The following is a 27,837-nucleotide window of genomic DNA, read 5'->3' as shown; positions in this document are numbered from 1 at the left end:
AGACTGAGACCACAGTCCACAAACAAGACAATGGATGGGAGAAAGTATCATTATTATCCTTGTTTTGCCGGTGGGGAAGTGTAGCACAGAAATATGGACTTTCCCAAGGTAATACAGGAATTCTGCTTTGCATCTGCAAACTGAACCCAAGATCCAGGCCAGCATTTTGCTTGCCAGTCCACAAGCCCATCTCTGCTCTTTCATCTCTTTTCTCTCCTGTTTTTGATATTTCTATTGTATCTGTCCTCTTCACACTCAGTTCCTCTTTGCTATCATGCCCCATTCTCTCTTCAAGTGCTTCTCATAGACTCATAGGTCAGAAGGGACCAATATGATCATCTAGTCTGACCTCCTGCACAAGACAGGCCACAGAACCTTACCCATCCACTTTTATACAACCCCTAATCCAGGACTGAGTTATTGAAATCCTCAAAACTGGTTTGAAGACCTCAAACTGCAGAGAATCCACCAGCAAGCGACCCATGCCCCACACTGCAGAGGAAGGCGAAAAACCTCCAGGGCCCCTGCCAATCCACCGTGGAGGAAAATTCCTTCCTGACCCCATATATGGCGATCAGCTAAACCCTGAGCATGTGGGCAAGACTCACCAGCCAGAACCCAAGAAGGAATTCTCTGCAGTAACTCAGTTCCCATTCCATCCAACATCTCCCCGCAGACCATTGAGCAGACTTATCTGGTGATAATCCAAGATCAATTGCCCAAATTTTAAACTATCCTATCATAACATCCCCTCCATATACTTATCAAGCTTAGTCTTGAAGCCAGATAAGTCTTTTGCCCCCACTACTTCCCTCGGAAGGCTGTTCCAAAACTTCACTCCCCTAATGGTTAGAAACCTTCGTCTAATTTCAGTCTAAACTTCCTAATATCCAGTTTGTACCCATTCGTCCTCGTGCCTACATTAGAATTAAACATAAATAATTCCTCTCCCTCCCTAACGTTAACCCCCGATATATTTATATAGAGCAAGCATATCCCCCCGCAGCCTTCTTTTGGCCAGGCTAAACAAGCCAAGCTCTTTGAGTCTCCTTTCATAAGGCAGGTTTTCCATTCCTCGGATCATCCTAGTAGCCCGTCTCTGGACCTGTTCCAGTTTGAATTCATCCTTCTTGAACATGGGACACCAGAACTGCACACAATATTCCAGATGGGGTCTCACCAGCGCCTTATATAACAGTACTAACACCTCCTTATCCTTGCTGGAAATACCTCGCCTAATGCATCCTAAAATCGCATTTGCTTTTTAAACAGCCGTATCACATTGGCGGCTCATAGTCATCCTGCTATCGACCAATACCCCAAGGTCCTTCTCCTCCTCCGTCGCTTCCAACTGATGCGTCCCCAACGTATATCTAAAATTCTTATTATTAATCCCTAAGTGCATGACCTTGCACTTTTCACTATTGTATTTCATCCTATTACTCTTACTCCAGTTTACAAGGTTGTCCAGATCTTCCTGAATAGTATCCCTGTCCTTCTCCGTGTTAGCAATACCCCCCAACTTTGTGTCATCCGCAAACTTTATTAGCACATTCCCACTCTTTGTGCCAAGGTCAGTAATAAAAAGGTTAAATAAGATCGGTCCCAAAACCGATCCTTGAGGGACTCCACTAGTAACCTCCTTCCAGCCTGACAGTTCACCCTTCAATACGACCCACTGGAGTCTCCCCTTTGACCAGTTCCTTATCCACCTTACAACTTTCATATTCATCCCCATCTTTTCCAATTTAACTAACAGTTCCCCATGCGGAACCGTGTCAAACGCCTTACTGAAATCGAAGTAAATTACATCTACCGCATTTCCTTTATCTAAGTAATCCGTCACCTTCTCAAAGAAGGAGATTAGATTGGTTTGGCACGATCTACCTTTAGTAAATCCATGTTGCAATTCGCCCCAATTACCATTGACCTCTATGTCCTTGACTACTTTCTCCCTTAAAATTTTTTCCAAGACCTTACATGCTACAGATGTCAAGCTAACAGGCCTATAATTACCCGGATCACTTTTATTCCCTTTCTTAAATATAGGGACTACGTTAGCAATCCTCCAGTCGTACGGCACAACCCCCGAGTTTATCGATTGCTTAAAAATTCTCGCTAACAGGCTCGCAATTTCACGCGCCAGTTCCTTTAATATCCTCGGATGGAGATTGTCCGGGCCCTCTGATTTTGTCCCATCAAGCTGTTCAAGTTTGGCCTCTACCTCAGTTGCGGTAATATCCACCTCCATATCCACATTCCCGCTTATCATCCCTCCATCATTGCTAAACTCCTCACTAGTCTTATTAAAAACGGAGGCAAAGTACTTATTTAGATATTGGGCCATGCCTAGGTTGTCCTTAACCTCCATTCCATCCTCAGGGTATAGCGGCCCCACTTCTTCTTTCTTTGTTTTCTTCTTATTTATGTGGCTGTAGAACCTTTTACTATTGGTTTTGATTCCCTTTGCAAGATCCAGTTCAATGCGGCTTTTAGCCTTCCTCACTTTATCCCTATATGTTCTGACCTCACCAAGGTAGCTTCCCTTGCTAATCCCGCCTTTCTTCCACTCCCTGTAAGCTTTCTGCTTTCTCCTAATCCCCTCTCTGAGTTGCTTGCTCATCCAGCTTGGCCTACAACTCCTGCCCATGGTTTTTTTTCCCCTTTCTTGGGATGCAGGCTTCCGACAATTTCCGCAGCTGCGACTTAAAGTAATTCCAGGCCTCCTCTGCATTTAAATCCGCAAGTTCCTCTGTCCAATCCACTTCCCTAACTAATTTCCTTAACTCTTTAAAATCAGCCCTCGAGAAATCGAAAACCCTAATCCGAAATCTACATTTGTTTATCCTTCCATCTAGTTTGAACTGAATCAGCTCATGATCACTCGAACCAAGGTTATCCCCTACCACCATTTCTTCTACGAGGTCCTCACTGCTCATGGAAACCAAATCTAAAATGGCATCCCCTCTCGTAGGTACTTCAACTACTTGATGAAGAAATCCATCCGCTATCACATCCAGAAAAATCTGACCCCTATTATTCTTGCAATCACTCGTCCTCCAGTCTATATCCGGGAAGTTGAAGTCTCCCATAATCACACATTTCCCCTTTGTGTTTACTTCATTAAAGACATTAAAGAGGTCTCTATCCATATCCAAATCAGATCCCGGCGGTCTATAGCACACCCCAAGCACTCTCTCAGGGGAAGCTCTAGTTGCTTTTTTACCCAGTGTGATTTTTGCCCAGACAGACTCTGTTTTATCCATTCCATCGCTTCTTATTTCATTACAGTTAATCTCATCATTGATGTACAAGGCTACTCCACCACCTTTGCCTTTCTTCCTGTCTTTTCTAAACAGCACATAGCCTTCAATACCTGTACTCCAGTCATGAGTACTATTCCACCAGGTTTCTGTTATCCCTATAATATCCGGTTTCACTTCCTGCACCAGTAGCTCCAGTTCCTCCATCTTGTTACCTAGGCTCCTCGCATTAGTGTACAGACATTTTAATTCTTGGCGTTTAGCGTCAATGACATTATTTCCCCCGTCGTGCACAGACCTTCTACCACCAGCATCACCCGTTAATCTGGTTTCTACTCCACTATTCCTCCTTGGATCAACTCTTTGGTCCGCAAGGGTATCCCCTCTCACTTTGTTTACTTCCCTCTCCAGGTTATATTCTGGCGTGGAGATCTCCTGAACATCTCCCAACCATCTCCCCCAACTTCCTAGTTTAAAGCTCTCTTGATGAGGTCGGCGAGCCTCCATCCTAGAATTCTATTTCCCTCCTTACTTAGATGAAGTCCATCCTGAGCGAACAGTTGTCTGTCCGTAAACGCTTCCCAATGACCGTACATCCCAAAGCCCTCCTTGTAACACCAATGCCTGAGCCATCTGTTGATCGCCATAATCTTGTCACTCCGTCGCCCTGCTCTAGGAACCGGCAGAATCTCACTGAAGATCACCTGAGCCTCGATTACTTTGAGCGTCTTCCCCAGTCTGGCATAAGCCTCTTTGATACAGTCCAGCGAGTAACTAGCTGTATCATTCGTTCCCACCTGAAGGACAATCAATGGATTCTTTCCCGCTCCCACTAGGATCCTATTCAGCCTCTGGTCCACATCCTGTATCTTAGCCCCTGGCAGACAGCACACCCTTCTGTTCTCCCGATCAGGTCTAGTTACAGGCCTGTCTATTCTTCTCAGTAAAGAGTCTCCTAGCATTATGGTTAGCAGTATGTGTACAATGCTAACGTTGTAAGCACTGACATACCCCTCATATGATAGAAGATGTGCAATCTTGAACTACAGCGGTATAACTAACACCATCTCTCTGCCCTAGATAGTTCTCATATCCTTCTAATTTTGCTACAAGAGTCACCAGTAATAAAATAAAAAAATCAATATTTCCCATTAGTTAATGCATAGTTATTACTTTACACACTTGGTATAAAGATGAAATCTGTTTTTATCTTCGGGTTTGATCCAATCTCGAGTACTTTTGGTTAAGTGAATCCATCAAGTTTAATGGGACCCACAGAATCAGTTCCTGAGACTGCACTGTAACCAATACTTTTTTTTTTCCAAATGTAACTATTGACAAATGCTCACTTACAGACTCTCAGACTTTAAGGCCACAATGGACCATCATGATCTAGTCTGACCTTCTGCACGTTGCAGGCCACAGAACCCCAGTGGTCAGTGTATTATTTACATATTGCACAATTACTGTAGACTTGTTTAAATATCCCAGAGCTGAACCCCTCTGTACATAACAATTCATTCTATATTTTGTTCACACCTGCATTTTGGTGGGTTTCATTCCATGTAGTGGTACATCTAATCCATAATGTGTGTTATTATTTGCTTATTATTTGACAATATTAGTCCTATCAAAATATTCAGAAGATTGAATTGCTGTATATTTGATGAGAAACCCCTATTTTGCCAAATATCACAAAAAGATTAAGTTTTGCAGGTGTCATGCTGCCTTGATGGTATAACAAAGAAAGTCAGGTACTCTATATTCACCATCTTAAAGTACAAGAGAAGTGCCTATTGAGATTTATCATGGATTTTTTTTTAATACCCCAGAAAATATCCTATTGCCTCTATATAAATCCATGGTACACCCACATCTTGAATACTGCATGCAGATGTGGTCACTCCATCTCAAAAAAGATATTGGAATTGGAAAAGGTTCAGAAAACGGCAACAAAAATTATTAGGGTTATGGAACGGCTTCCATATGAGGAGTGATTAATAAGACTGGGACAGTTCAGCTTGGAAAAGGGATGACTAAGGAGGGATATAATAGAGGTCTATAAAATCATGACTGGTGTGGAGAAAATAAATAAAGTGTTATTTACTCCTTCTCATAACACAAGAACTAGGGGTCACCAAATTAATTTAAATAAGCAGCAGGTTTAAAAAGAACAAAAGGAAGTATTTTTTCACACAACGCTCAGTCAACCCGTGAAATTCCTTGCCAGAGGATGCTGTGAAGGCCAAGACTATAACAAAGTTCAAAAAACGAATTAGATAAATTCATGGAGGATAGGTCCATGACTGGCTATTAGTCACAATCAGCAGGGATGGTGTCCCTAGCCTCTGTTTGCCAGAAGGTGGGAATGGGTGACAGGGGATGGATCACTTGATGATTACCTATTTTGTTCATTCCCTCTGGGGCACATGGCATTGGCCACTGTTGGAAGACAGGATACTGGGCTAGATGGACCTTTGATCTGACCCAGTATGGCCATTCTTATGTTCAAAAAGAGATAAGACGACTTTCTACAAGAGATCTGATACTCCTTCATACAGCTTGATTCCATCTATTACCAAAGAAAGTACATGAGTGGATAAAAACACAGTAGCATACGCGCCAAAAATAGAAGTACTACCTTCTCCACCAGATATTTTAAATTGCTGTCTAACATTAATTGATATAGCTCTGGCTAAGGGGATGTGTTACACATAATTAAATTATTTAACAAACTTAAGACTATGCAGGGTAGTTGTAGCCATGAACAAGAGAAGGTTTCAAGCCACACAGGGTTCTTCTTTAGGTCTGGGAAAGATACTCTCAGAGTCACAGCTAAATGAAAGATGGAATAGATTGTTTAGCATAAGTAGTGCATATTCAAAGGGACTATTCAAGATAGAGTGGCCCTTGACTATCCATTAGAAGATATTACCTCACCAACCATGTCACACTTAAGACTGACAGCTATTTTGAAAAATTTTGGGTCAAATGTTTTAAATAATGCCTATGATTAGTCTTCTAGACTTTCCACCTCTCTCTAGTGTTTTCAGAGACTTGTTTCTCCTTGCCTAATCCTTTCCAGCTCCAAGGACATAACCAAATCCACTGGGCTAAGCAGACGGCAAGCTTTTATCCTCACTGTTCTGAACCATACTATTTCTGGTTTTAGCTTCAGGCTGCCTTCCAGTTGTTATTCCTACTCTGCTGCTTTCAAGGTGATGCTCTGTGGCACACAGTCGACTTTCAAGCTAGAGATTATTAATATCATCTGCAAGCAATAACAATTGTGACTTCAAGGATCAGTACTTGCTACTCAAGTGGCAACAATTTACCAGTATTACCATGTGTCATGGTATAATTCCCCACTCTGAACCTTAGCGTCCAAAAGATGGGGTACCAGCATGAATTCCTCTAAGCTCAATTACCAGCTTAGAACCTGTAGCGCTGCCACCAACCAGGAATTCCAGTGCCTGGTACACTCTGGTCCCCCCAAAACCTTGCCCGGGGACCCCCAAGACCCAGACCCTCTGGATCTTAACACAAGGAAAGTAAACCCTTTCCCTCACCATTGCCTCTCCCAGGCTTCCCCTCCCTGGGTTACCCTGGAAGATCACTGTGTGATTCAAACTCCTTGAATCACAAAACAGAGAGGACAATTCACCTTCCTCCCTCCTTCTCTTTCCCCCTCCCAGACTCTTCCTGAGAGAAAGTAATCCTGACACAGAGCGAAATCAGCCTCTCTCTCCCTCTTCCCTCCTTTCTCCCCACCAATTCCCTGGTGAATCCAGACCCAGTCCCCTGGGGTCTCACACCAGAATAAAAAAACAATTAGGTTCTTAAACAAGAAAAGCTTTTAATTAAAGAAAAAACAGTAAAAATTATCTTGTAAATTTAAGATGGAATAGGTACAGGGTTTTTTAGCTATAGGCACTGGGAATACTCTCCCAGCCTAAGTATACAAGTACAAATTAAAATCTTTTCAGCAAAAATACAAATTTGAACTCCTTTCAGCCAAACGCACATTTGCAAATAAAGAAAACAACCATAAGCCTAACTCGCTTTCTCTACCTAGTACTCACTAGTCTGAACTTATACGAGCCTGTATTGGAGAGATTGGAGAGAAACCTGGTTGCACGTCTGATCCCTCTGAGCCCCCAGAGTGAACAACCACCAAAACTAACAGCACAGCACAAAAACATCCCTCCCTCAAGATTTGAAAGAATCCTGTCCTCTGATTGGTCCTTGGGTCAGGTGACAGCCAGGCTCACTGTTCTTGTTAAGCCTTTCCAGGCAAAAGAGATATGAAGCAGTTTTGTTCTATTAACTCTTACTTATCTGTTTATGACACCATGTTAACCTGGTAGGCCCTAGCCCAAAGAATGACTACCATACCCAACAAGCTATCAGGTAGATTGCTTTTCAATCTGTCATTTTAGATAAGTAAAATTGTTCTCAACTGTCTTCACTCTTTAGATTGCTTTGTAAAGGCAATTCTCTCATGGATACTCAGCCCCTTATCAACATCCCAGTTCCCCGCTGTTTGGTCTCTAAATGGTTTATTTTGCAGGCCTCTGGTCATCTATGAACCAGAGCAGGAGAGGCACCAAATTAAATTATAACAATGATAGAAGTGAAAGTAAAAACAAGAGGAAACAATTAATTTGATAGTATATAAAGACATATGACTAAAATGCAGAATATTAGGCTGAAATATAATTTAAATATGAAGAACTGTAATCCAGAGATCTGCAGAGTGAAATGCAGATAGATCTCCATATAAATATGCACCTACATTAGCTAGATCATAAAGTTACAAAGGATATTTAACTAATATGCTTCAGAGTGTAAAGTGATCCGATGCCATTGCACAACTGCACACGAGAGTCCTTTCACCTTCCCTTGAAGCATCATGTACTGGACTTTGACAGAGGCATGATATGAGACTGGATGATACAAGATGTGGTGACTTCTGGGTTCCAATGCAAACTAGAGCTACATTTTCAAGTATCTGTGTTTATCGGGGGGTGGGGGGTGAGAGGAGAGAGAGGTGAGATCAAAGCTTGAAGCAAGCAGAGTGCTCAGGAACAGATGTACTCTGCTAAATACATACAAGAATCATCAAGGTCAAAATGACTTAAGGATTTCAATTCACGATATATACATAAAACGTTCAAAATCACACTGCATCACGCTTAAATGCAGAATCATTATTTTAACAACAAAATTAAACCCTGTCCTATCCTTACATCCAGTCATAATGGAGTTAAAATGTGATCTGGGGACCTATGCAGGGAAAGATTTGACTAAATTTTGAACTCCACACCTGCCAAACTGCCCAAACTTTAATTCTTCTCTCACAATTATTTGTAGCTTGAAGAGCAAAGATGCCTAAGTGATGATTAGGAATAAGAGTTGTCTTAATTTCACTGCTTAAACTTCAAAGAATCAACTTTGTAAAATCCCTTTCTGGTCCTGCTCTTGTTAATTATGAATAATCCCTCCCTACCTCAGCATGAAGAGAAGTGGGTCATGAGTATATTTTGCATTACTATCTGAACCACGCATGCAAACATTTTACAGTCCTATTTCTTTAAAGCTGTCTGTCTCAAATACAATATTCCAAAAGTTCAGCTCACAGGAGCATTGCATTTAGTACAAGAGAAAAGGCGCACACTCTTTAAAAGCACAGTAAGAATTCAGCAGACCAATTAGTTTGTTTAGAAAGCAAAAGAATATTGACAATATATCTGCACATTTTTTCCATTAGAGAACTCCTAACTATTAAAATTAGGTCACCATTACATTATTTTTATGCTCTACTGTTTGTACTGAGTCTGTCTTGCTTAAAAGAAATAAGAACTCAAGCACGTTTCGTGTCAATCAAAAAAAACTATTCTCTCTCTCTCCAAAAAGAAACCAGTGTGTATTAATCCATATTTCTCTTACATAGCACAGAAATCCCCTCTTTCTGGTATAAGATGTTAGTCAGACTTCATAATTCTCACAATCATTAACTTCTCAGATAAAGACAAACACAAACTAAATTTAAAGCTATAGAAACCTAAAAAATGAGGAGAGGAAATTAATCTTTACCTTACAAGCTGTTAGCATATCAGCTACTGCTTTGCGGCTCAGATTCGCTGTAGCAATCACATCCTCTTGTCTGCATGAGTTCCCAGCTGCAACAGCTTTGGCAGTTGCCATGGTGATTCCTTTCGTCATCCGGATCGATTCTTCAGGTGATGATGTCTTTTCTGGAATCTCCTTCGACTGAAATACCTAGAAGTTAAAGCAGAAGGGAGATCTAGTTGCCGTTAAAGAGTCAGACCACAATAACACAGAGCTTGAAACAGACATAGCAATTGGAAGCAACCTTCAAATGGCAGGAAATCAGAAATTTAATTGGAGTACTCTACTGCAATATTACTCCTGCTTGTCAGGAGTCTGGATCTGATAAGACTTGCACATCTACACACAGCAGAAAGAAACACTAAGCTGTGGGAAGTAGGTTAACCCATTCACTTGAAATGGATGACCCTCAACATTTGTCATTTAATCTATCTATGTTAGAGGATAGCCAGAAACCAATAGTTACAGCATATAGATAGCTACTAGTCCTATCCATATAGTCTTTCATCCTGACTATTGGACAGGCATGCAGACATCCTCCTCCCATATACGTCACGCTCTAATGCAGGAGTGGCCAACCTGAGCCTGAGATGGAGCCAGGAGGCAGAATTTACCAATGGACATTACCAAAGAGCCACAGTAATACGTCAGCAGCCCCCCATTAGCTCCCTCCCCAGCTCCCAGCGCCTCCCACCCACTGGCAGCCCTGCCATTCATCGCCTCCCCACACCTCCTGATCAGCTGTTTCGTGGCATGCAGGAGGCTCTGGGGAGAGGAGGAGGAGGAGCAAGGGCACAGCAGGCTCGGGGATGGGTCGGGAAGGGGTGGAGTGGGGGCAGGGCTTGTGGCAGAGCCAGGGGTTGAGCAGTGAGCACCTCCTGGCACATTGGAAAGTTGGTGCCTGCAGCTGCAGGCCCAGAGTTGGTACCTATACAAGGAGCCACATATTCACTTCTGAAGAGCCACATGTGGCTCCGGAGCCACAGGTTGGCCACCCCTGCTCCAATATCTCCTCTCAGCCAGAAGCAGCATAGAAGGACTGAACTGGATATATTAATAAAATGCTCAAAAATCTTTTCTGTAAAGAGTTGAAAGGGGAAGGGACAGAGAAAATGAAGCACTGTCTCTTTTCTATGCTTAGTCCTCTGTTACAAACCTAACTATATAATTGTGTAGAGGAACTCGCATCAAGAGGAAGACATTAAATTATCTGACCACACACACCTCATTCCTATGAATGTTGGAAGTAATTAACTGTATTAAAACATTATAGCTAATATAAGTCAGTTAGAGCTTATTCTGGCTCCTACTTGCCTCCTTTTTCCACCTTTATTCCTTGTTAGCTTGCCATTCTTAAGCCTTATAGAATATTCCAGATACCGCACTGGGTTACTCCTGAGAGTATTCTGCACCAAAAAATGTAAAATTCTGTGCCAAAAAATTTAAAATTCTGCACACAATATTTTTAAATTATGCATATTTTATTTGTCAATAAATAAATGTGGAAAGCACAGATCACTGATTGCACAGAGGTAGGAGATCACCCTGTGCCTCCCCTCCCCTGGAGATGGACTCAGCAGTAAAGCTGCACCCGACCCCGACATAGCGTAAGGACCAGGACTGTCCGAGAAACACCTTGGGGCCCTGGCCCTCTGCGCCAAGCACACTAGATGTAGGCAGGCAGGCTCAGCCCAGCAGTATCCAAGTATGGAGAGGCTTAGTGTAGGGATTTACCACTCTGCTGGCTGCTCCGGGTGCCCGAAACAATGCAGCCAAGCTGCTGGGGAGTGGTGCATGACCACTCTTGCAGCTTCCTTTTGCTTCCAGGTCAGAAAGTCATTTTTCTGCGGAGAAGCAAAGAAATCTGCGCAGGTGCAGAATTCCCCCAGGAGTAACTGGATAAATGTTACCAGTCACAACCATTATGCAGTGCTGCTCTGACAGCATTATCTATTCCTTATGAGGGTTGTCTAGTGTAGTATCTAAATGCCTGAACATACATTAGGAGGGGCTACTCCCATTTATCCAGGTTATCATTATTTGGTTTTCACCCCTTCCCCCATCTCAGTGTGGGGGAGAAACTGAGGAACAAGTCTATGCCAACTGTTACAAATACATCTCTTAATAGTATTCAGATTCAATCTGTATCAAGCCAGTTAAAGCAGTGCACACATATATACAATATTCCCATACAGTGTAAAATCCTGGATGAAGTTTCTCCAATGACTTCATTGGGGTCAGGATTTAATCTTATTTTTAATAAATATATAGACACTCCTGAGACTGCCCCAAGCAATCAAACAAAACAATTGACTCATGGGTATAATAATGCATTAGAAGTATTCAAAAGAAATCACCATCTGATTTCTGCTTGACACAATAAAGTACAATTCCCTGACTGACTAGGTATCTGGAAAGTTTTAGATGGGAGAGTTTATCCAAAGGATTTTGATGGTTCATTTATTATACAACTGCTTATGTGGGGATTTCATTTTTTTAAAAATATATATTCTGTAATTATTCTTCCTTTGTCAGTATCTGCATTTTTCACACAAAAATAAGGAAGCTAGTTAAACAGAAATTAAAAGGTGTAGTCACAAGACTGAACTACCTGCAAGCTGCAGAAACTTTTAAAAAATACTATAATAGAGGCTCAAATTAAATGTATATCCCAATTTAAAAAAAACAACAAAAAATCACATTGTAAGAGGGCCAAAAAAAGTGCCATGAGGGTTAAACAACAGAGTAGAAAAATTGATTAGAGGTAAAAAGGCATCCTTTAAAAATCTTACTGAAGAAAACAGAAGGGAACATAAAATCTGGCAAGTCAAGTGTGAAAGTATAATTAGGCAGGCCAAAAAAGAATTTAAAGAGCAACGAGCAAAGGACACAAAAACTAACAGCAAAATGGAGATGAGTTTCAAACTGCAAGTGCCAACGGTGCTTCTCTTTGACACTGGACAAACATTTACAAACCAAGGTCAACGAAAGGTGAAGATTTGACTCAGAAAATAACATTTACAGTGAAAGTGTCATGTCTGGAGGAATGAAGAACCAGTTTCTCCAAGCATATTTCATGACAGTAGCCTCTCACACCTGAGAAATACAGCCTAACAGGGCAGGCTGGTGACATGTGGAAGTGGATAGGTTGAAGTGACATGCAATCGTGTGTTGAGAGCTGTGGGTAGGGACCATATCGCCTCTAACTCACAACACAGCAGCCATAACATCCCTGGAGGCACCTCCAGCGAAGCCTGATTTGATTTAAAGAGTGTACTTTAGAAAGCTGCCATGTGCAATTATTCCGTTCTTTACCGTGAGTTCCTGTTTGATGCACTCAATTGTGGCCTCGAGAGCTCTTGTGCCTCGAGTAGCTTCATCTTCTACTGCTTTAACAGTCTTCAGAAGTGATGTGACATTGGTTACCATCACCTGAAAAGGAGAGAGGGAGAGATGAAATACATCATTCCCTTCTCCCACATCTTGAAGACACCCCCATATGATCCAAGGAACATCAAGCTATGAAGCCATTATTAATCCTGTAGGGAACAACAAGCTTTATATACAGTATGGGTTAAACAGCTGAGAATGAACTCTATAGACAGGGTTTTATTTTTGAGTGATCCCTATTGAAGTTGGATTGATACAGCCACATTCACTGAAGTGTGTTGCTTTCCTAAACATGAGTGCATGGTGTCACAACTTGCCCGTGCCTGGGCACAAACCTTTCTCAACACCAGTGTCTCTTGCTTTCTAGTACAGTCCTTTTACCCCTCTAACCTTCCTCTGAGGACACTTGCCTGTGAGTATCAGGTGAACCTGGCCGCTTTTCCTAACTATTTCGAGGGTGCTGCAGATCTCTTGCAAATTGACCAATTGCCTATGCCTCTGATTTCTGGGTTTGAAAGACCACAAATCTTCACTTAACCAATGTAAACAGTCCCAATAGCGCTCAGTACCCTTCTACTTTGTGCTCCCACAGGGAAAGCATGATCTTACAAGGGCCTGGCAGTGCTTCCATTCCTGACCCTAGTCTAGTTCCCAACCCTCGCCAGGATCCTGTTCCCTCTCTCCTCAGGACCCAAGCGATCACTTGTCAGATTCAAACCCCCAAAGTTCCAAACAGGCAGTCTGGGTGGAAGGCCTCTCCAGAAGTCCTAGCGTCTGTGTCTCTGGGCACTCCTTGGCATGTCTTTATGCAATAACATACCTCATCATACAATTTTGCTTAACAGTACTTATGCTATAACATCACCTATCAGATAATTTCAAGTTAACAGAATCCCTTCTCCACATCTGGTACGAATTGCCTACAGAAAGATGAAAAGTCAACAGGTTTCTAACATAAAAACTAGGGCCCTTTCCTTTGCCTCCATTACTGCAAACACGCAAAACTATAACCTCAAAAAATCTTGTCAGAGACCAGGCACATTATTTACTAATTCGTGAAATGCCACTATTACGTTCTCTTGGCACAGTTTGTAAAACCACAGTTAAACACACAACTGCTATCATCAATTGAAAAGAAGTAAACCACCTCTCAGGAAATCAATCCAAACCTCGATTTAACGACTTCCCCCTCAGGCAAAAGGCTGAGTCAATACTGTAACTAGCCTTGCCTTATGCCCTAATGTCAAACACTGGTTCCAACATCCAGAGTAAGCAAGTTCCACAGTTAAGGGCAAATCTTCCCTCCAGTCTGTAGATGTACAAATGCTCTTAGGACAGCACCTAAGCCCACTTCAGATCTTCAGCTGGAACACAAGGAGGAAGATACGCTTTCAGATAACCAGGACTCAAATCACTTTGAGCTCTGTAAAACAAAGGGAACCAGCTAAGCAAGCAGACACTGTTCTGTAGTAGCTGAACTTTGCATGGTCTTTGATGAGTTCCCCCTCACAGAGTGCATCGCAGTAATCCAATCTGAGGCATCGATCACTGCAGGTCCACATTTGATGGGAAAGGGCAAAATCTATTTGCCAAGCAAATGCATAAAAGTCACTTTGACTACCTGATCATCTGGAAGCAGATCCAGTACTGCCCAAATTTCAGCATCTCAAAGCACTTTACAAACATTAAGTCCCAAGGGCCCTGTGAAGCAAGTTTCACAAAGATCTCAGCTGCGGGAAAACTGAAGCACAGAGAGGTGACACAACAAAACAGTGGCAGAAGCTGTTCAAATCCTGTGCTCTGACCAACAGACACTTCCGCTTAGAAGCACGGCTTGGGAGAAATGCGATCAAAGTACACTACATTTTATAGAAAGCTTGTCTGAGATCTTCAGACCACTTTCTAAAAGCTGAAAGGTCAAAGTCAGGATCTTAACAGCTGGATGCTTATACTCTGGATGTCTCATTACTTGTTCATTACCCTTGCTATAGGATTCAAGTACACATTTTTATAGGGTAAACTTTTAGTCTCATAGTCTTAATATACCAGGGATCTCCCCTCCTCCCTCCAGACACATATGCTTGCAGAGTGACAGAGGTGCCTATCAGAAGGAATACAACTCTTTAACTAGCTGTGGTGAGATGATTAAGAAAATTGATATTATGTTTATGGGCACTGAAATGAACGATACTATCCAGCTTTCCACCAATCATAAACTGTCTAGTTTAAGTTATTAGGATACAGATGAAACAAAAGGAAAATAAGAGACTGAAGTGAATCAGAATTCACTGCCACCAGTCTTTAGAATTTTAGCAATGAAGTGATGCTAGCTATTTCTTTAAATAAACATCAAAACAAACAGCAAGGAATAAGCAAAGGAATGTTTTCAACTTTCATAACAGAAGCTGAGATAAGCTTTAAGCTTCTCTAAAAGGGAGAGATATCGCACTACCTACCTTAGCTGCACCTTTGAGCTGGTACATGGATGGATCATCTGCTGGTTTGCTAGCAGCTCCTTTTGTAGCACCAATGAGATCAGAAAGGGCCTTAGCAACATCCTTAATAGCATTGATCAGTACAACCTACAAGAATGAGAAATTTGGATGCGAGGTTAGTGCAATCACATCTCACCTCAGCCCACAGATAGAAGATTTGGACAGGATGTACACTGAAGGAGTCTACTAAGCACATAGCAAACGTTGGTCCACAGTGTTAAGAGAGAAAAAGACACTGTATGCATAAACGCTAAAAAACGACATGTTGTTTCCTGCATAAGCTAAAGCTGTGTTTATCTGTAGAGTATTTTACACATTGCTCAGTACCCAATTCAGCTACTGTCTCCTGTAATTAAATGGTTCTCTAAGGCAGGATTTCTCTCTTTCCCATCGTGTCCCAAAGAGGGGCTTATTCACCTCAGTGTTCTGTTCAGCATGGGAATAGAATGGGAGCAGTTAAACTAGGTACGAACTTACAGCTTGATCCTCCCTTGGAGAATGACCTCATTTACTGTGACGTCAGCTACTATTCTAACAGAGGTAAGCAGATCAAAGGTACTTGGTATACCCTGGACATAAGGGAAACACTCCATTTCAGCGAAAAGGAAGTTTTATATAGCCTAGTCTCCTAAGAGACCCCAAGGAACTAAATGATGAATAACTTGCCTGAGGTTAGAGTCAGCAGCAGTCAAATTCAAGTAAACTGCTCCCAAACCAAGTACAGGGAAAAAAAAAAATCTATTATGCCCCTCCCCATGAGCACATTAATTATTTCCAAGAAACATCAGAATAACTCTCTCCCCCAAAATCCTTTTCCCCATCTGCTCATCTGCTAAGTGGTCAGATACCTTCAATCTTTTACTTTGGTTTAGTGATATCAGCACAATTCTACCCTTTTTCTAAGTGATAACATGCATGGAAAATTGGACCGCTCCAGAAAAGAAAAAAAAGATACATGGATCTATTACTTCTCAGTAATGGACAGGAAATACAAAGTTTAGCACTGCCTCAGTTCAGCCTGTTTGCAGTTTATTACAATCTATGCCAAGTTAGAATCTTCGCTTTCTTGTGAAAGCTTATTCAAGCTTTGGTAACTCAGAACGTCTTTGATTAGCAACAAGGAAACTACAAGACCCTAAGACCTAATGTAGATTGGTACAGCTCCCACTTCTCTATCTGTCTGTGTTACACACACACACACACACACACACACACACACACACTCTTAACTTCATGATTCTGTGGCTTCAGTAGCCTGAGTAAAATGAGCTTTTAACTTATATGGAAAAGTTACATTTTGTATCTTGGTACCTTGTGCAGAAGGTATTAAAAATGTCTGCACCTTCAGACACACTCTATACTTAAAACTATAATTTGAACTCCTTCCTCCACTATGTATTATCACACCACATATACAAGTGGTACAAAAAAATAATTGCTAGTGCTGAGTGGTTTTTACTGGCAAACTGGTATTGTCAGCCTTTACTTGAAGACAAAGCCAGGAAGTGTAATAAATACTTAAAATTCCCCAGTGTTGCTAGTTTGAAATATGAAGTTATCAAAAAATTGCTCCTGAAGCAAACATTTTCAGTTTCCAAAATATTCCCCCCCAGAGGAATGCTCTGGAAGTTGACACTGGAACAAAGATCATATATGAGGTCAAAGAGGAGAGTGAGATACACATTTTTTCCAGTACCTCAAACAATCAGACATTTTCAGATTAATTTACTAACACAGACGTATCTCCAGCGCATATACCAGCCCATATTTCACCAGAATTCAAACAACAATTAAATGTTTAATTGAATCTACTCTGAAGAATTAAATGACTTAAAAGAGAGTAAAATAATCTAGAAATATCTGTGAAGTTCTAGCATACTGTTCACACCATACAAATAACAACAGGTGCGTAACTTGGTCTTAAACTCAATGAAATGCTTTCTAGCAGTGAAATCAATTAAACTATGGGATAGTCTCCCAAGGGAAGCTTCACAACGAGCCATTTAAAAACAAGGCACTGGAGAATGTTCTTGCAAAAAAACATTCCAAAACTGGTGGGAGAAGGATCAGACACCCTATACCAAGTCTTGTCCATTTTTGCAGCATTATTTTTTGAAGAGGGGAGGTGCCTGATTCAACCGCAAATCATTCAAGAGATGCACTGCAAGGTTTGTGCTATTTGTGGGTAAAATTTTCCTAAGTGCCTAACTGACCTGAAAGCCTCAGTCCCACTGAAAGAAACTTTGAAAAAAATTACACTGTATCTCCAGAGTTCTCAATTCTGTGATATTCTCCATGTCTTTAAACACTACAAACAAACGTCTATTTTCTGCTCCTGCAGCCCCTCATACCTGTGTTTCAGGGTCATCTGATCCCAGGCTGGCTGCTCCCAGTTTTACCACCTCTGCTAGTTGTGTGATGGTGGCAGCTGATGACTGAGCAGCTTGGGCTAGTTTATCCTGACTTGAGGCAGCCCCAGACACAAGCAACTTTGTATCTTCAACTAAAGCTTTTGCTGTTTTCAGGATATTTTCCCTGGGGAAAAAAGGGAAGCAGGAGAGAGGAAAGGGAGAAGAGAAAAAAAACACAACTATTCAAAATTGTCCTGGCTAACAGAGAAAGTGCTACGTAGACAAAGGGCTGTATGTAGGTCAGCATACCAGTGTCTACTAGTGATAATCCTAGCTACAACGCTAAAGTCAGGTTGCAATTCTCACTTCGAACAGATGCATTACGTTTCAGGTTGTCAACACACCAGACTCAGGATGACTCAATGAAATGACTTCCTCTTGAAAGGAAATGAGATATGGGAATAGGGAGAGGGAGGGAGCACTGGGTCCTAATGTGGAGAGATTAAGCCAAGCCATGCTGTAACTACCAGTTGTCAACCCTCCACCAGCACGTTCTATGGAAAAGAAAATAATGATCTGTGGGGGAGGACGGGAAAGGGAGAAGCTGCAGAAAACATGACTGATATCTTTTTTTTCCCTTCACATAAATTCTTCAGGCAGACAAATCTAAAATATTTCAACTCCTGCCCCAACAGACCATCCAGTTAACTATCGTGAGTACTGAATTTCAGTAAAAAGGTTAGAAAACAAAAGTGAAGGGTTGAGAGCTGCCAAACCCACAGCCCTTATGCTTTACTGAACATAAAAAGAGTAAGCCTAGAAATAAACAAAACTCGCACAAAATCCAGCAACTGGAATTCTCAGGATTGCTAGATATAGTGGATGGAAAAACTTGTAACTTCTTTAAACAAGGACTTAAAAGTGTGATGTTAACATATTAGCCAATGCATGGTCACAGACTTTAAATATTTGGTCTAGACAAGGCACATTGAAATGCACAACTGGTTGAGTTTAAGTATAGGCTCTCTCCTAGGATTTATCTTGACCAGTTTAACGTAGAATTCAAGGCAAACCATATACTAACATCACACCTTTAAACTCCAGTTTAAACAAGGCCTATGGTAAGATAACTCATCAGAGTATACTAGTTGGAAAATATGTTTCTTTTTATAGAAATGGGGCAATCTTCAATTACGTTGAAAGCGCACAGTATTAAATCCATATATTCAGAATTTGGAAAAATCTGCTCTTACATAGCAGCTGTTTCATGCATACTCTTACTCCAATTACTCATTTAGGTAAAAGGAAATCAAAATGATTATCCAGCTTTACTGAAAAAAGATCAATTGCTGCACTTCCCACAGCAATTAAAGATTATAAAACACAGACACAATGCAAAAAGCAGGTAATACCTTTTGAATGCAAAGGGACAATAGACAGCAGTTTGGGTTTTTGCTTTAAAGAAAGTTGTAATTAGAATTGAATTATGTTTTATAATGTAATATACAAAACATACTGAGTTTTTAACTCCTGGACTCTGTTTGAGCTCTTTGTTTATCTGTCTCCTTCCCAAACAAGATTGCTATTTTTAACAGCAAAAGTAAGTTTTGAGGTACAATATTAAGATGTACTGTAAGGAGGAGAAACTGTTCAACGAATTGTACATGGACACCACACTGTTGCTTTGTTCCCCCCACCCCAACCTGTGTTTATACATACACACTTTGCATATTCCATTTAAGCCTCTGCATAAAAGCTTTAGCCCTTCCCTTAGCAAATGGTCTGAAAGGACATACATAACCGCTAGACATTCCTTCAAAGAAGTGATAGGTTAGGTAACAAAATAAGGAACGTGGAACTACGTGGCTCTGGGAAGAAGGATAAAGGAGTTTGAGGCGCAAATGGTGTTCTCATCCATTCTCCCTGTGAAAGGATGGATGAGAAAAGGATGTGTGGAAGGGAAAAGGTCTGGGTAGAGACGGTCAAACTGTGGAAGTCAACAAATGGCTACACAGGTGGTGTTGGAGAGAAGGCTTTGGATTCCTCGACCATGGGATGGTGTTCCAAGAAGGAGAAGTGCTAGCCAGAGACGAGCTCCACCTAACAAAGAGAGGGAAGAGCATCTTTGCAAGCAGGCTGGCTAACCTAGTGAGGAGGGCTTTAAACTAGGTTCACCGGGGGAAGGAGACCAAAGCCCTGAGATAAGTGGGGAAATGGGATACCGGGAAGAAGCACGAGCAGGAGAGTACAAGAGGGGAGGACTCCTGTCTCAGACTGAGAAAGCAGGACAGTAAGCAAGATATCTTAAGCGCCTATACACAAACGCAAAAAGCTTGGGAAACAAGCAGGAAGAACTGGAAGTCCTGGCACAATCAAGGAACTATGATGTGACTGGAATAACAGAGACTTGGTGGGATAACTCACATGACTGGAGTACTGTCACTGATGGATATAAACTGTTCAGGAAGGACAGGCAGGGCAGAAAAGGTGGGGGAGTTGCATTGTATATAAGAGAGGAGTATGACTGTTCAGAGCTCCGGTATGAAACCGCAGAAAAACCTGACACTCTCTGGAATAAGTTTAAAGGTGTGAGCAACAAGGGTGATGTCGTGGTGGGAGTCTGTCATCGACCACCAGACCAGGGGGATGAGGTGGACGAGGCTTTCTTCTGGCAGATAGCAGAAGTTACTAGATTGCAGGCCCTTGTTCTCATGGGAGACTTGAATCACCCTGATATCTGCTGGGAGAGCAATACAGTGGTGCACAGACAATCCAGGAAGTTTTTGGAAAGTGTAGAGGATAATTTCCTTGTGCAAGTACTGGAGGAACCAACTAGGGGCAGAGCTCTTCTAGACCTGCTGCTCACAAACTGGGAAGAATTAGTAGGGGAAGCAAAAGTGGATTGGGAACCTGGGAGGCAGTGACCATGAGATGGTCCAGTTCAGGATCCTGACACAAGGAAGAAAGGAGAGCAGCAGAATATGGACCCTGGACTTCAGAAAAGCAGACTTTGACTCCCTCAGGGAACTGATGGACAGGAACCCCTGGGAGAATAACATGAGTGGGAAAGGAGTCCAGCAGAGCTGATTATATTTTAAAGAATCCTTATAGAGGTTGCAGGAAAAAAACATCCCGATGTGTAGAAAGAATAGTATATGGCAGGAAACCAACTTGGCTTAACAGTGAAATCCCTGCTGATCTTAAATGCAAAGAAGCAGCTTACAAGAAGTAGAAGATTGGACAAATGACCAGGGAGGAGTATAAAAATATTGCTCAGGCATGCAGGAGTGAAATCAGGAAGGCCAAATCACACTTGGAGTTGCAGCTAGCAAGAGATGTTAAGTGTAACAAGAAGGGTTTCTTCAGGTATGTTAGCAACAAGAAGAAAGTCAAGGAAAGTGTGGGCCCCTTACTGAATAAGGGAAGCAACCTAGTGACAGAGGAGGTGGAAAAAGCTAATGTACTCAATGGTTTTTTTGCCTCTGTCTTCACGAACAAGGTCAGCTCCCAGACTGCTGCACTGGGCAGCACAGTATGGGGGGAAGGTGACCAGCCCTCTGTGGAGAAAGAAGTGGTTTGAGACTATTTAGAAAAACTGGTCGAGCACAAGTCCATGGGGCCGGATGCGCTGCATCTGAGGGTGCTAAAGGAGCTGGTGGATGTGATTGCAGAGCCATTGGCCATTATCTTTGAAAACTCATGGTGAACGAGGGAGGTCCCGGATGAATGGAAAAAGTCTAATGTAGTGCCCATCTTTAAAAAAGGGAAGGAGGAGGATCCGGGGAACTACAAGCCAGTCAGCCTCATCTCGGTCCCCAGAAAAATCATGGAGCAGGTCCTCAAGGAATCAATTCTGAAGCACTTAGAGGAGAGGAAAGTGTTCAGGAACAGTCAGCATGGATTCACCAAGGGCAAGTCATGCCTGACTAAACCTAATTGCCTTTTATGAGGAGATAATTGGCTCTGTGGATGAGGGGAAAGCAGTGGATGTGTTATTCCTTGACTTTAGCAAATCTTTTGATACCGTCTCCCACAGTATTCTTGCCAGTAAGTGAAAGAAGTATGGGCTGGATGAATGGCCTATAAAGTGGATAGAAAGCTGGCTAGATCATAGGGCTTAATGGGTAGTGATCAATGGCTCCATGTCTAGTTGGCAGCTGGTTTCAAGCGGAGTGTCCCTAGGGTTGGTCCTGGGGCCAGTTTTGTTCAATATCTTCATTAATGATCTCGAGGATGGTGTGGACTGCCCCTCAGGAAGTTTGCAGATGACACTAAACTGGGAGGAGTGGTAGATACGCTGGAGGGTAGGGATAGGATACAGAGGGACCTAGACAAATTAGAGGATTGGGCCAAAAGAAATCTGATGAGGTTCAACAAGGACAAGGGCAGAGTCCTGCACTTAGGATGGAAGAATCGCATTCACTGTTACAGACTAGGGACCGAATAGCTGGGAAGCAGTTCTCAGAAAAGGACCTAGGGGTTACAGTAAAAGAGAAGCTGGATATGAGTCAACAGTGCGCCCTTGTTGCCAAGAAGGCTAACGGCATTTTGGGCTGTATAAGTAGGGGCATTGCCAGCAGATCGAGGGACGTGATCATTCCCCTCTATTCGACATTGGTGAGGCCTCATCTGGAGGACTGTGTCCAGTTTTGGGCCTCACACTACAAGGAGGATGTGGAAAAATTGGAAAGAGTCCAGCAGAGGGAAACAAAAATGATTAGGGGACTGGAGCACATCACTTATGAGGAGAGGCTGAGGGAACTGGGATTGTTTAGTCTACAGAAGAGAAGAATGAGGGGGGATTTGATAGCTGCTTTCAACTACCTGAAAGGGGGTTCCAAAGAGGCTGGATCAAGACTGTTCTCAGTGGTACCTGCTGACAGAACAAGGAGCAATGGTCTCAAGTTGCAGTGGGGGAGGCTTAGGTTGGATATTAGGAAACACTTTTTCATTAGGAGGGTGGTGAAGCACTGGAACGGGTTACCTTGGGAGGTGGTGGAATCTCCTTCCTTAGAAGTTTTTAAGGTCAGGCTTGACAAAGCCCTGGCTGGGATGATTTATGTGGGAATTGGTACTGCTTTGAGCAGGGAGTTTGACTAGATGACCTCCCAAGGTCCCTTCCAACCCTGATATTCTATGATTCTATGAATGAAATTACTGCTAATCATCACTGCTCAGCCTGTGTGTCTTTTTTTGCATTCCAACCTTGCATTTCAGTGTTCAGCTCTTTGAAGCAGGACCTTGTCTTCACACTTGTCACACAGCATTTAACAAACTTATTATTTGATGATAAAAAATGAACTCTAACTCTTACTATATAAAAATGCAATAATTTGGGCTGCATTGTACTTTTCATACTCCCCAAGCCACTGGCACTGTACTGAGTTAAATGCTGGCAGTGTAGGCTAATTGTGCAGTTAGGCAACAGCTCAGTCTTGACCATTAGAATCAGGTTTTTAATATGAGGAGAATAATGGCCTGGATGCTGCAAATCTCTCATTCTATTTCAGACACTATCAGAAAGAAACCTGTGTCATCATCTCACCAAATGACAGCACCACTGACACTCCAGCATCTCTTCCATTAATAATCTCCAACATCAGCAGCGGGAAAGTGCATTTAGAAACCCACGAAGAAAAAGCCATAAAGTCAAAAAAAAGTCTTGCAAAAAACATTGGAAAACTATTTCTCTTTGAATGCATGGACAGTTAATTTTTCATACTAGAATCACAGTGTAACAATCTGTTAAAAATGAAATACAGAAATGGATTTATTAAAAAAAATTGGATAAAACTGATCTTTGAGGTTTCCTTTTGAAACAGTTGAGAAATTATCCAGCTATTACTTAAAATTTCCTCTCTCACATAAATGGGCAAAATGGAATTTGCTTTTACTATACAGGCTACTTTACCCAGCTTTTGAAGCACTGACCCCAAAGCTTTCCTATTTCTCTCTTGCTCCTCTGCTCATCTGGCTTCATTATTAGGGGTTTGAAAAGGCAGGAAAACTGCCTCTCCACTCCCTCTATTTGCCATTAGCAGGACATTTATCTATTGCCCCCCGCCTCCCTTGTTGCAGCCAGCCCCCCTCCACCAGCTTTTTCGGTATCACTGACCTGTGATCCGCAAATGATTCATTGTTCTCAGCATTAAGGGTTCCAGCTGTAGCAAACATGATAGTTGTGTCCAGATCTGCAATTATTCCGGACACAGCACTAGCTGCAGTGATACAAGCCTGAGTCCCTTTGTTTCCTGCTTGAAGGGCAGAGAGAACTAAGGAAACCTGGAAACAGGAAAATAAAAAAGAGGGTCACATTAAAACAAAGCATAATGAACTGATTTCTGAGTTAAATTAACTCCTGTGATGAGAATCAACAGGTGCAATTCATTTTGTGATCTCATTTCACGATCTACGATAAACCTCTCCCTTTCCCCTCCCCTGCCTGCTCTATCTGCACATTAGCAGGTTTGATTAGTTTTTCCATAGAATGAAGCCTGCTATTGGCATTTGTCTTTCACAGTAGGAAAAGGCTGTCTCCTGATCAAGCAGGATACACAATAAATGAGCAGATCATGGAGGCCTTAACTGCATCTGCTCTGCATATAAATAATGACACTCTGCAATCAATAGTGTAACCATTCATCTTTCATAATATCTAAATGAAAGGAAAAGCTTCCCCCGGCTACAATAAATAAGAATTCCAATTATCTTACAGTAGTCTGCACAGTCAATAAAGGAGGTCAGTGCATTTATTTCAGTGTACAATTACTTTTCAGCAATCTATGGTGCTGCTCAGTAACGTGATCACAAGGATGAATGAAGCTCTTGGCAACTCAACTTTGTCATGCTGCTTCTTTAAAATACAAATCGATGTTGTCCCACACTACACAGCTCTTCCCACTCTTCTGCTTCAGTGCTATAGTGATCTCCCCATCCCTGATTCAGAATAAAGAACCCAATCCTAAATATTGGCGCAGTGCACAAGTCCAGATTGTGATACTATGCCAAGAGGTTAAGAGGCACAGTAGTTACTCCATTTTCCCTTCGGGGGTATTCATTTACTAGCAGCACTACAGACACCATGTCATAACAGATCACTACATCAAAATTATATTTTATGTCAAACTACAGTTTGTCTTTCAAATAGAGAAGCGTAGTTTGTATCGTCAGTTAGTTACTCTGGCCTAGCAACATGGCAAACACTGGGAATTTGGGCTCCCAAGAGTGGATGTGTAAGTGCTGCAAATCCCAAATCATTTGTTTGGAATATGTATATATATCAGAACCACTGAAATGAAGCTACTGCTGGGAAGGAAAAAAACAGCAGGTGAACAAGTGAGACACACTAATACCAGAGGGATGGTAGGGAGGGGATGAACCTTGGTCAAGGGCTATAGAGCAATCCCCATCTCACGGGAAGTGTCACTGGATCTTGAATTTTAACACTCTGCTAACAGCGACCCACTGCAGCTATGCAGTGTTCACAGTGTATCTGCCTCAAAATGATGAAATCTGAGAAAACCCCATCATAATTTAAGTATAAAGTATAAGACGATCCAATGGCTGGAAGCTGAAGCTAGACAAGTTCAGACAAGACATTAAGCGTAGATTTTTAACTGTGAGTGTAATTAACCAATGGAACAATTTAACTAAGGGTCATGGAGGATTCTCCGACACTGACAACTGTTAAATCAAGACTGGATTTTTTTTTAAACAAGATCTGCCCTAGGTAGGGTGACCAGACAGCAAATGTTAAAAGCTTGGATGGGGGGGAGGGTAATAGGAGCCTATATAAGAAAAAGATCCAAAAATTGGGACTGTCCCTATAAGATTGGGACATCTGGTCACCCTAGCTCTAGGAATTATTTGGGGGAAGGTCTGTGACTTGTGTTATGCAAGAGGTCAGACTAGATGATCACAATGATCCCTTCTGAATCTATGAAACAACAAGGGACAGCTTACCTTTTCAGTGACAGCACGAGCACATTCTATCAACTCCCTCTTGGTGTAGCTGTCTGTAGGGCAAATCTGTAGAGCTCCAGCTTTCTGTACTAGAAAGATACATCCATGACCAAGATCCTGTACCCGAGTCCTGATCTGGAACCCTATCTAGATAGGCAACAAATTGTGGGGAAGGGGAAATAGGAGACAAAGAAGGTACTTAGAATGTTGAGGCTTTGTATAAATGGAAACGTAAAACTTGCACAGTTTTTGTTGCAAATACTTGTCCACCAGTACAGTTCCTGAAAAGATCATAAAGAAGGGCCAGATTCTGACATACCTTATTCATGCTAAGTAGCATCTTAATCCACACGTGATTCCCTCAACTTCAATGGGACCACTCATGAAGGAGGAATACTATTTGACCTGAGTTAGGGGATCAGAATCTGGACATGTCTAATGTGATTAGCATAGGAAATTTACCCAAGTCTAATTTAAGTATTTCTAAAAGATAGTAGAAACGTCACAAAAACGTGTACGCCTCCATGCTGTAATATTTCATTGCCCGAGGTATAATGCAAAAATGAACTGCTTGTTCTCAAGGTGAGCTGACCTCAAGGCATATAGGCTCCTCCTTCACTCTGATCAAAGTAGGTTGAGGAGTATGTAAGCTTAGTTCTGAGTACCTTGATTTCATTCACAGATGAATCTAGCACAAGTTCTTGGCTATTAATTTGTTCTCCAATATTTAGCACATCCCTATAAAATAGCCAAACCTACACATACCTCTAAAAGCATCACTATTTCGGATTTACTATTAATCTTGAAATAGAGTTGAGCAGTGTGGTCTGAGAAATACGAACCAATGCTAGTTTTAGTACTGCTACATACGTTTACATATAATTGTGCGTGTATTTTGGTTAATAAGTAAGTAGGAATTGCAGCTATTAGTTTCAATAATGAAATTATTTCTACTTAAAGCTGAAGTTAATGTGCACTATTTTCATAAATGAACGTTCAGTGTGTCTAGCACTACCCATGATGAATACAAGCCATTGATTTTGACTTAGCTATTCAGCACCAAGAATATTTAAAAAAACTCAAGTGAACTGTCAGTAGGGAGGTGTAATAAATAAGTCAAAAGCTGTGTGAAGGTCTTTTGTCTTGATAATCTGACACTGTAACTGGCCAATGGAGCTAAACACCAACAGTCTAAGAATCAATAGAGAAAAAGCAGTCATCTTCACTGATTCCAAGATTTTTAATCATGCCCTGAGTACCATACACATGATGGAGAAAAAGGACAACGACCATTCCCTTCCTCCTATTGTCTCTCAGAATCTCCCTCTCAGTGCAGTATGGTATATGTCAGCGGTTCTCAAACAGTGGGTTGGGACCCCATTTTAATGAGGTTGCCAGGGCTGGCTTAGAATTGCTGGAGCCTGGGACCAAAGTTGAAGCCCGAGACCTGCCACCTGGGGCCAAAGACAAAGCCAGAGAGCTTCAGCTCTGGGCGACAGGGCTCAAGTTACAGGCACCCTGTCTGTGGCTGAAGCTCTGGGGCTTTGGCCTTGGTCCCCCAGCCTCAGATGATTCCCGGGGTGGTGGGGCTCAGGCTTTGGTCTTCCCTCCTGGGGTCCTGTAATAATTTTTGTTGTCAGAAAAAGGGTGGCAGTGCAATGAAGTTTGAGAACCCCTGGTATATGTGAAATGGTTTGAGGAGCGGAGAAAAAAGTATGTTTATGTGATTCATCAAATCATGAGACTGGGGGAAATGATCTGTAGTGAATAACTAGAGAAATGTCTCCAATTTTCTGTTTCCAGGTTGCCTGCAAGCAGATGGAAACTTTCCAGTTATTCTGGAGAACAGTTCTTGTCTGTGTAGTGTTGCAAGGAATTTGTTTCAAATATTTGATGATCGAAGTTGAGTTGGTGTTCACGATTGATTGGATGTTTCTGTCCTCTGACTTGGTGAGTAACTCCTAAATTTGGCTTGTGGTGTGAACACACATACTTTTAGAAATTAAAAGCTTACTTTCTTTGGCCTCTAATATTTGCTAATTTGCAACATTCCTAACAGAAAACTAGTGCCTGAGACATTTCACAAAAAGTTAGATAAAAAGGGATAAGAACAGTAGAAACAAACTTGTTTAAAAACTTAAATATTAATAGAAAATGTTTTGCTGTATTCCGCAGCTCTTCATTCACATACACTTTGCATGAGCAATGCTGCAACAGAATGCATGTTACAGCCTACGTGTATAT

General features: G+C 41.8%; 1 protein-coding gene across 1 annotated transcript in view; it reads right to left on the bottom strand.

Annotated features, from left to right (window-relative positions):
- TLN2 (talin 2) overlaps positions 1-27,837 on the bottom strand; it is a 209,235-nt gene that overhangs the window by 40,934 nt on the left and 140,464 nt on the right. Inside the window, 6 exon segments of the mRNA XM_030578202.1 lie at positions 9,360-9,545; positions 12,711-12,827; positions 15,242-15,367; positions 17,632-17,815; positions 23,747-23,913; positions 25,594-25,740. Of these exon segments, the coding sequence (XP_030434062.1) occupies positions 9,360-9,545; positions 12,711-12,827; positions 15,242-15,367; positions 17,632-17,815; positions 23,747-23,913; positions 25,594-25,740 (927 nt within the window).

Source organism: Gopherus evgoodei, chromosome 10, assembly GCF_007399415.2.
Source record: "Gopherus evgoodei ecotype Sinaloan lineage chromosome 10, rGopEvg1_v1.p, whole genome shotgun sequence".
Classification (NCBI taxonomy): Eukaryota; Metazoa; Chordata; order Testudines; family Testudinidae; genus Gopherus; species Gopherus evgoodei.
This window is presented reverse-complemented; position numbering and strand designations above follow the sequence as displayed.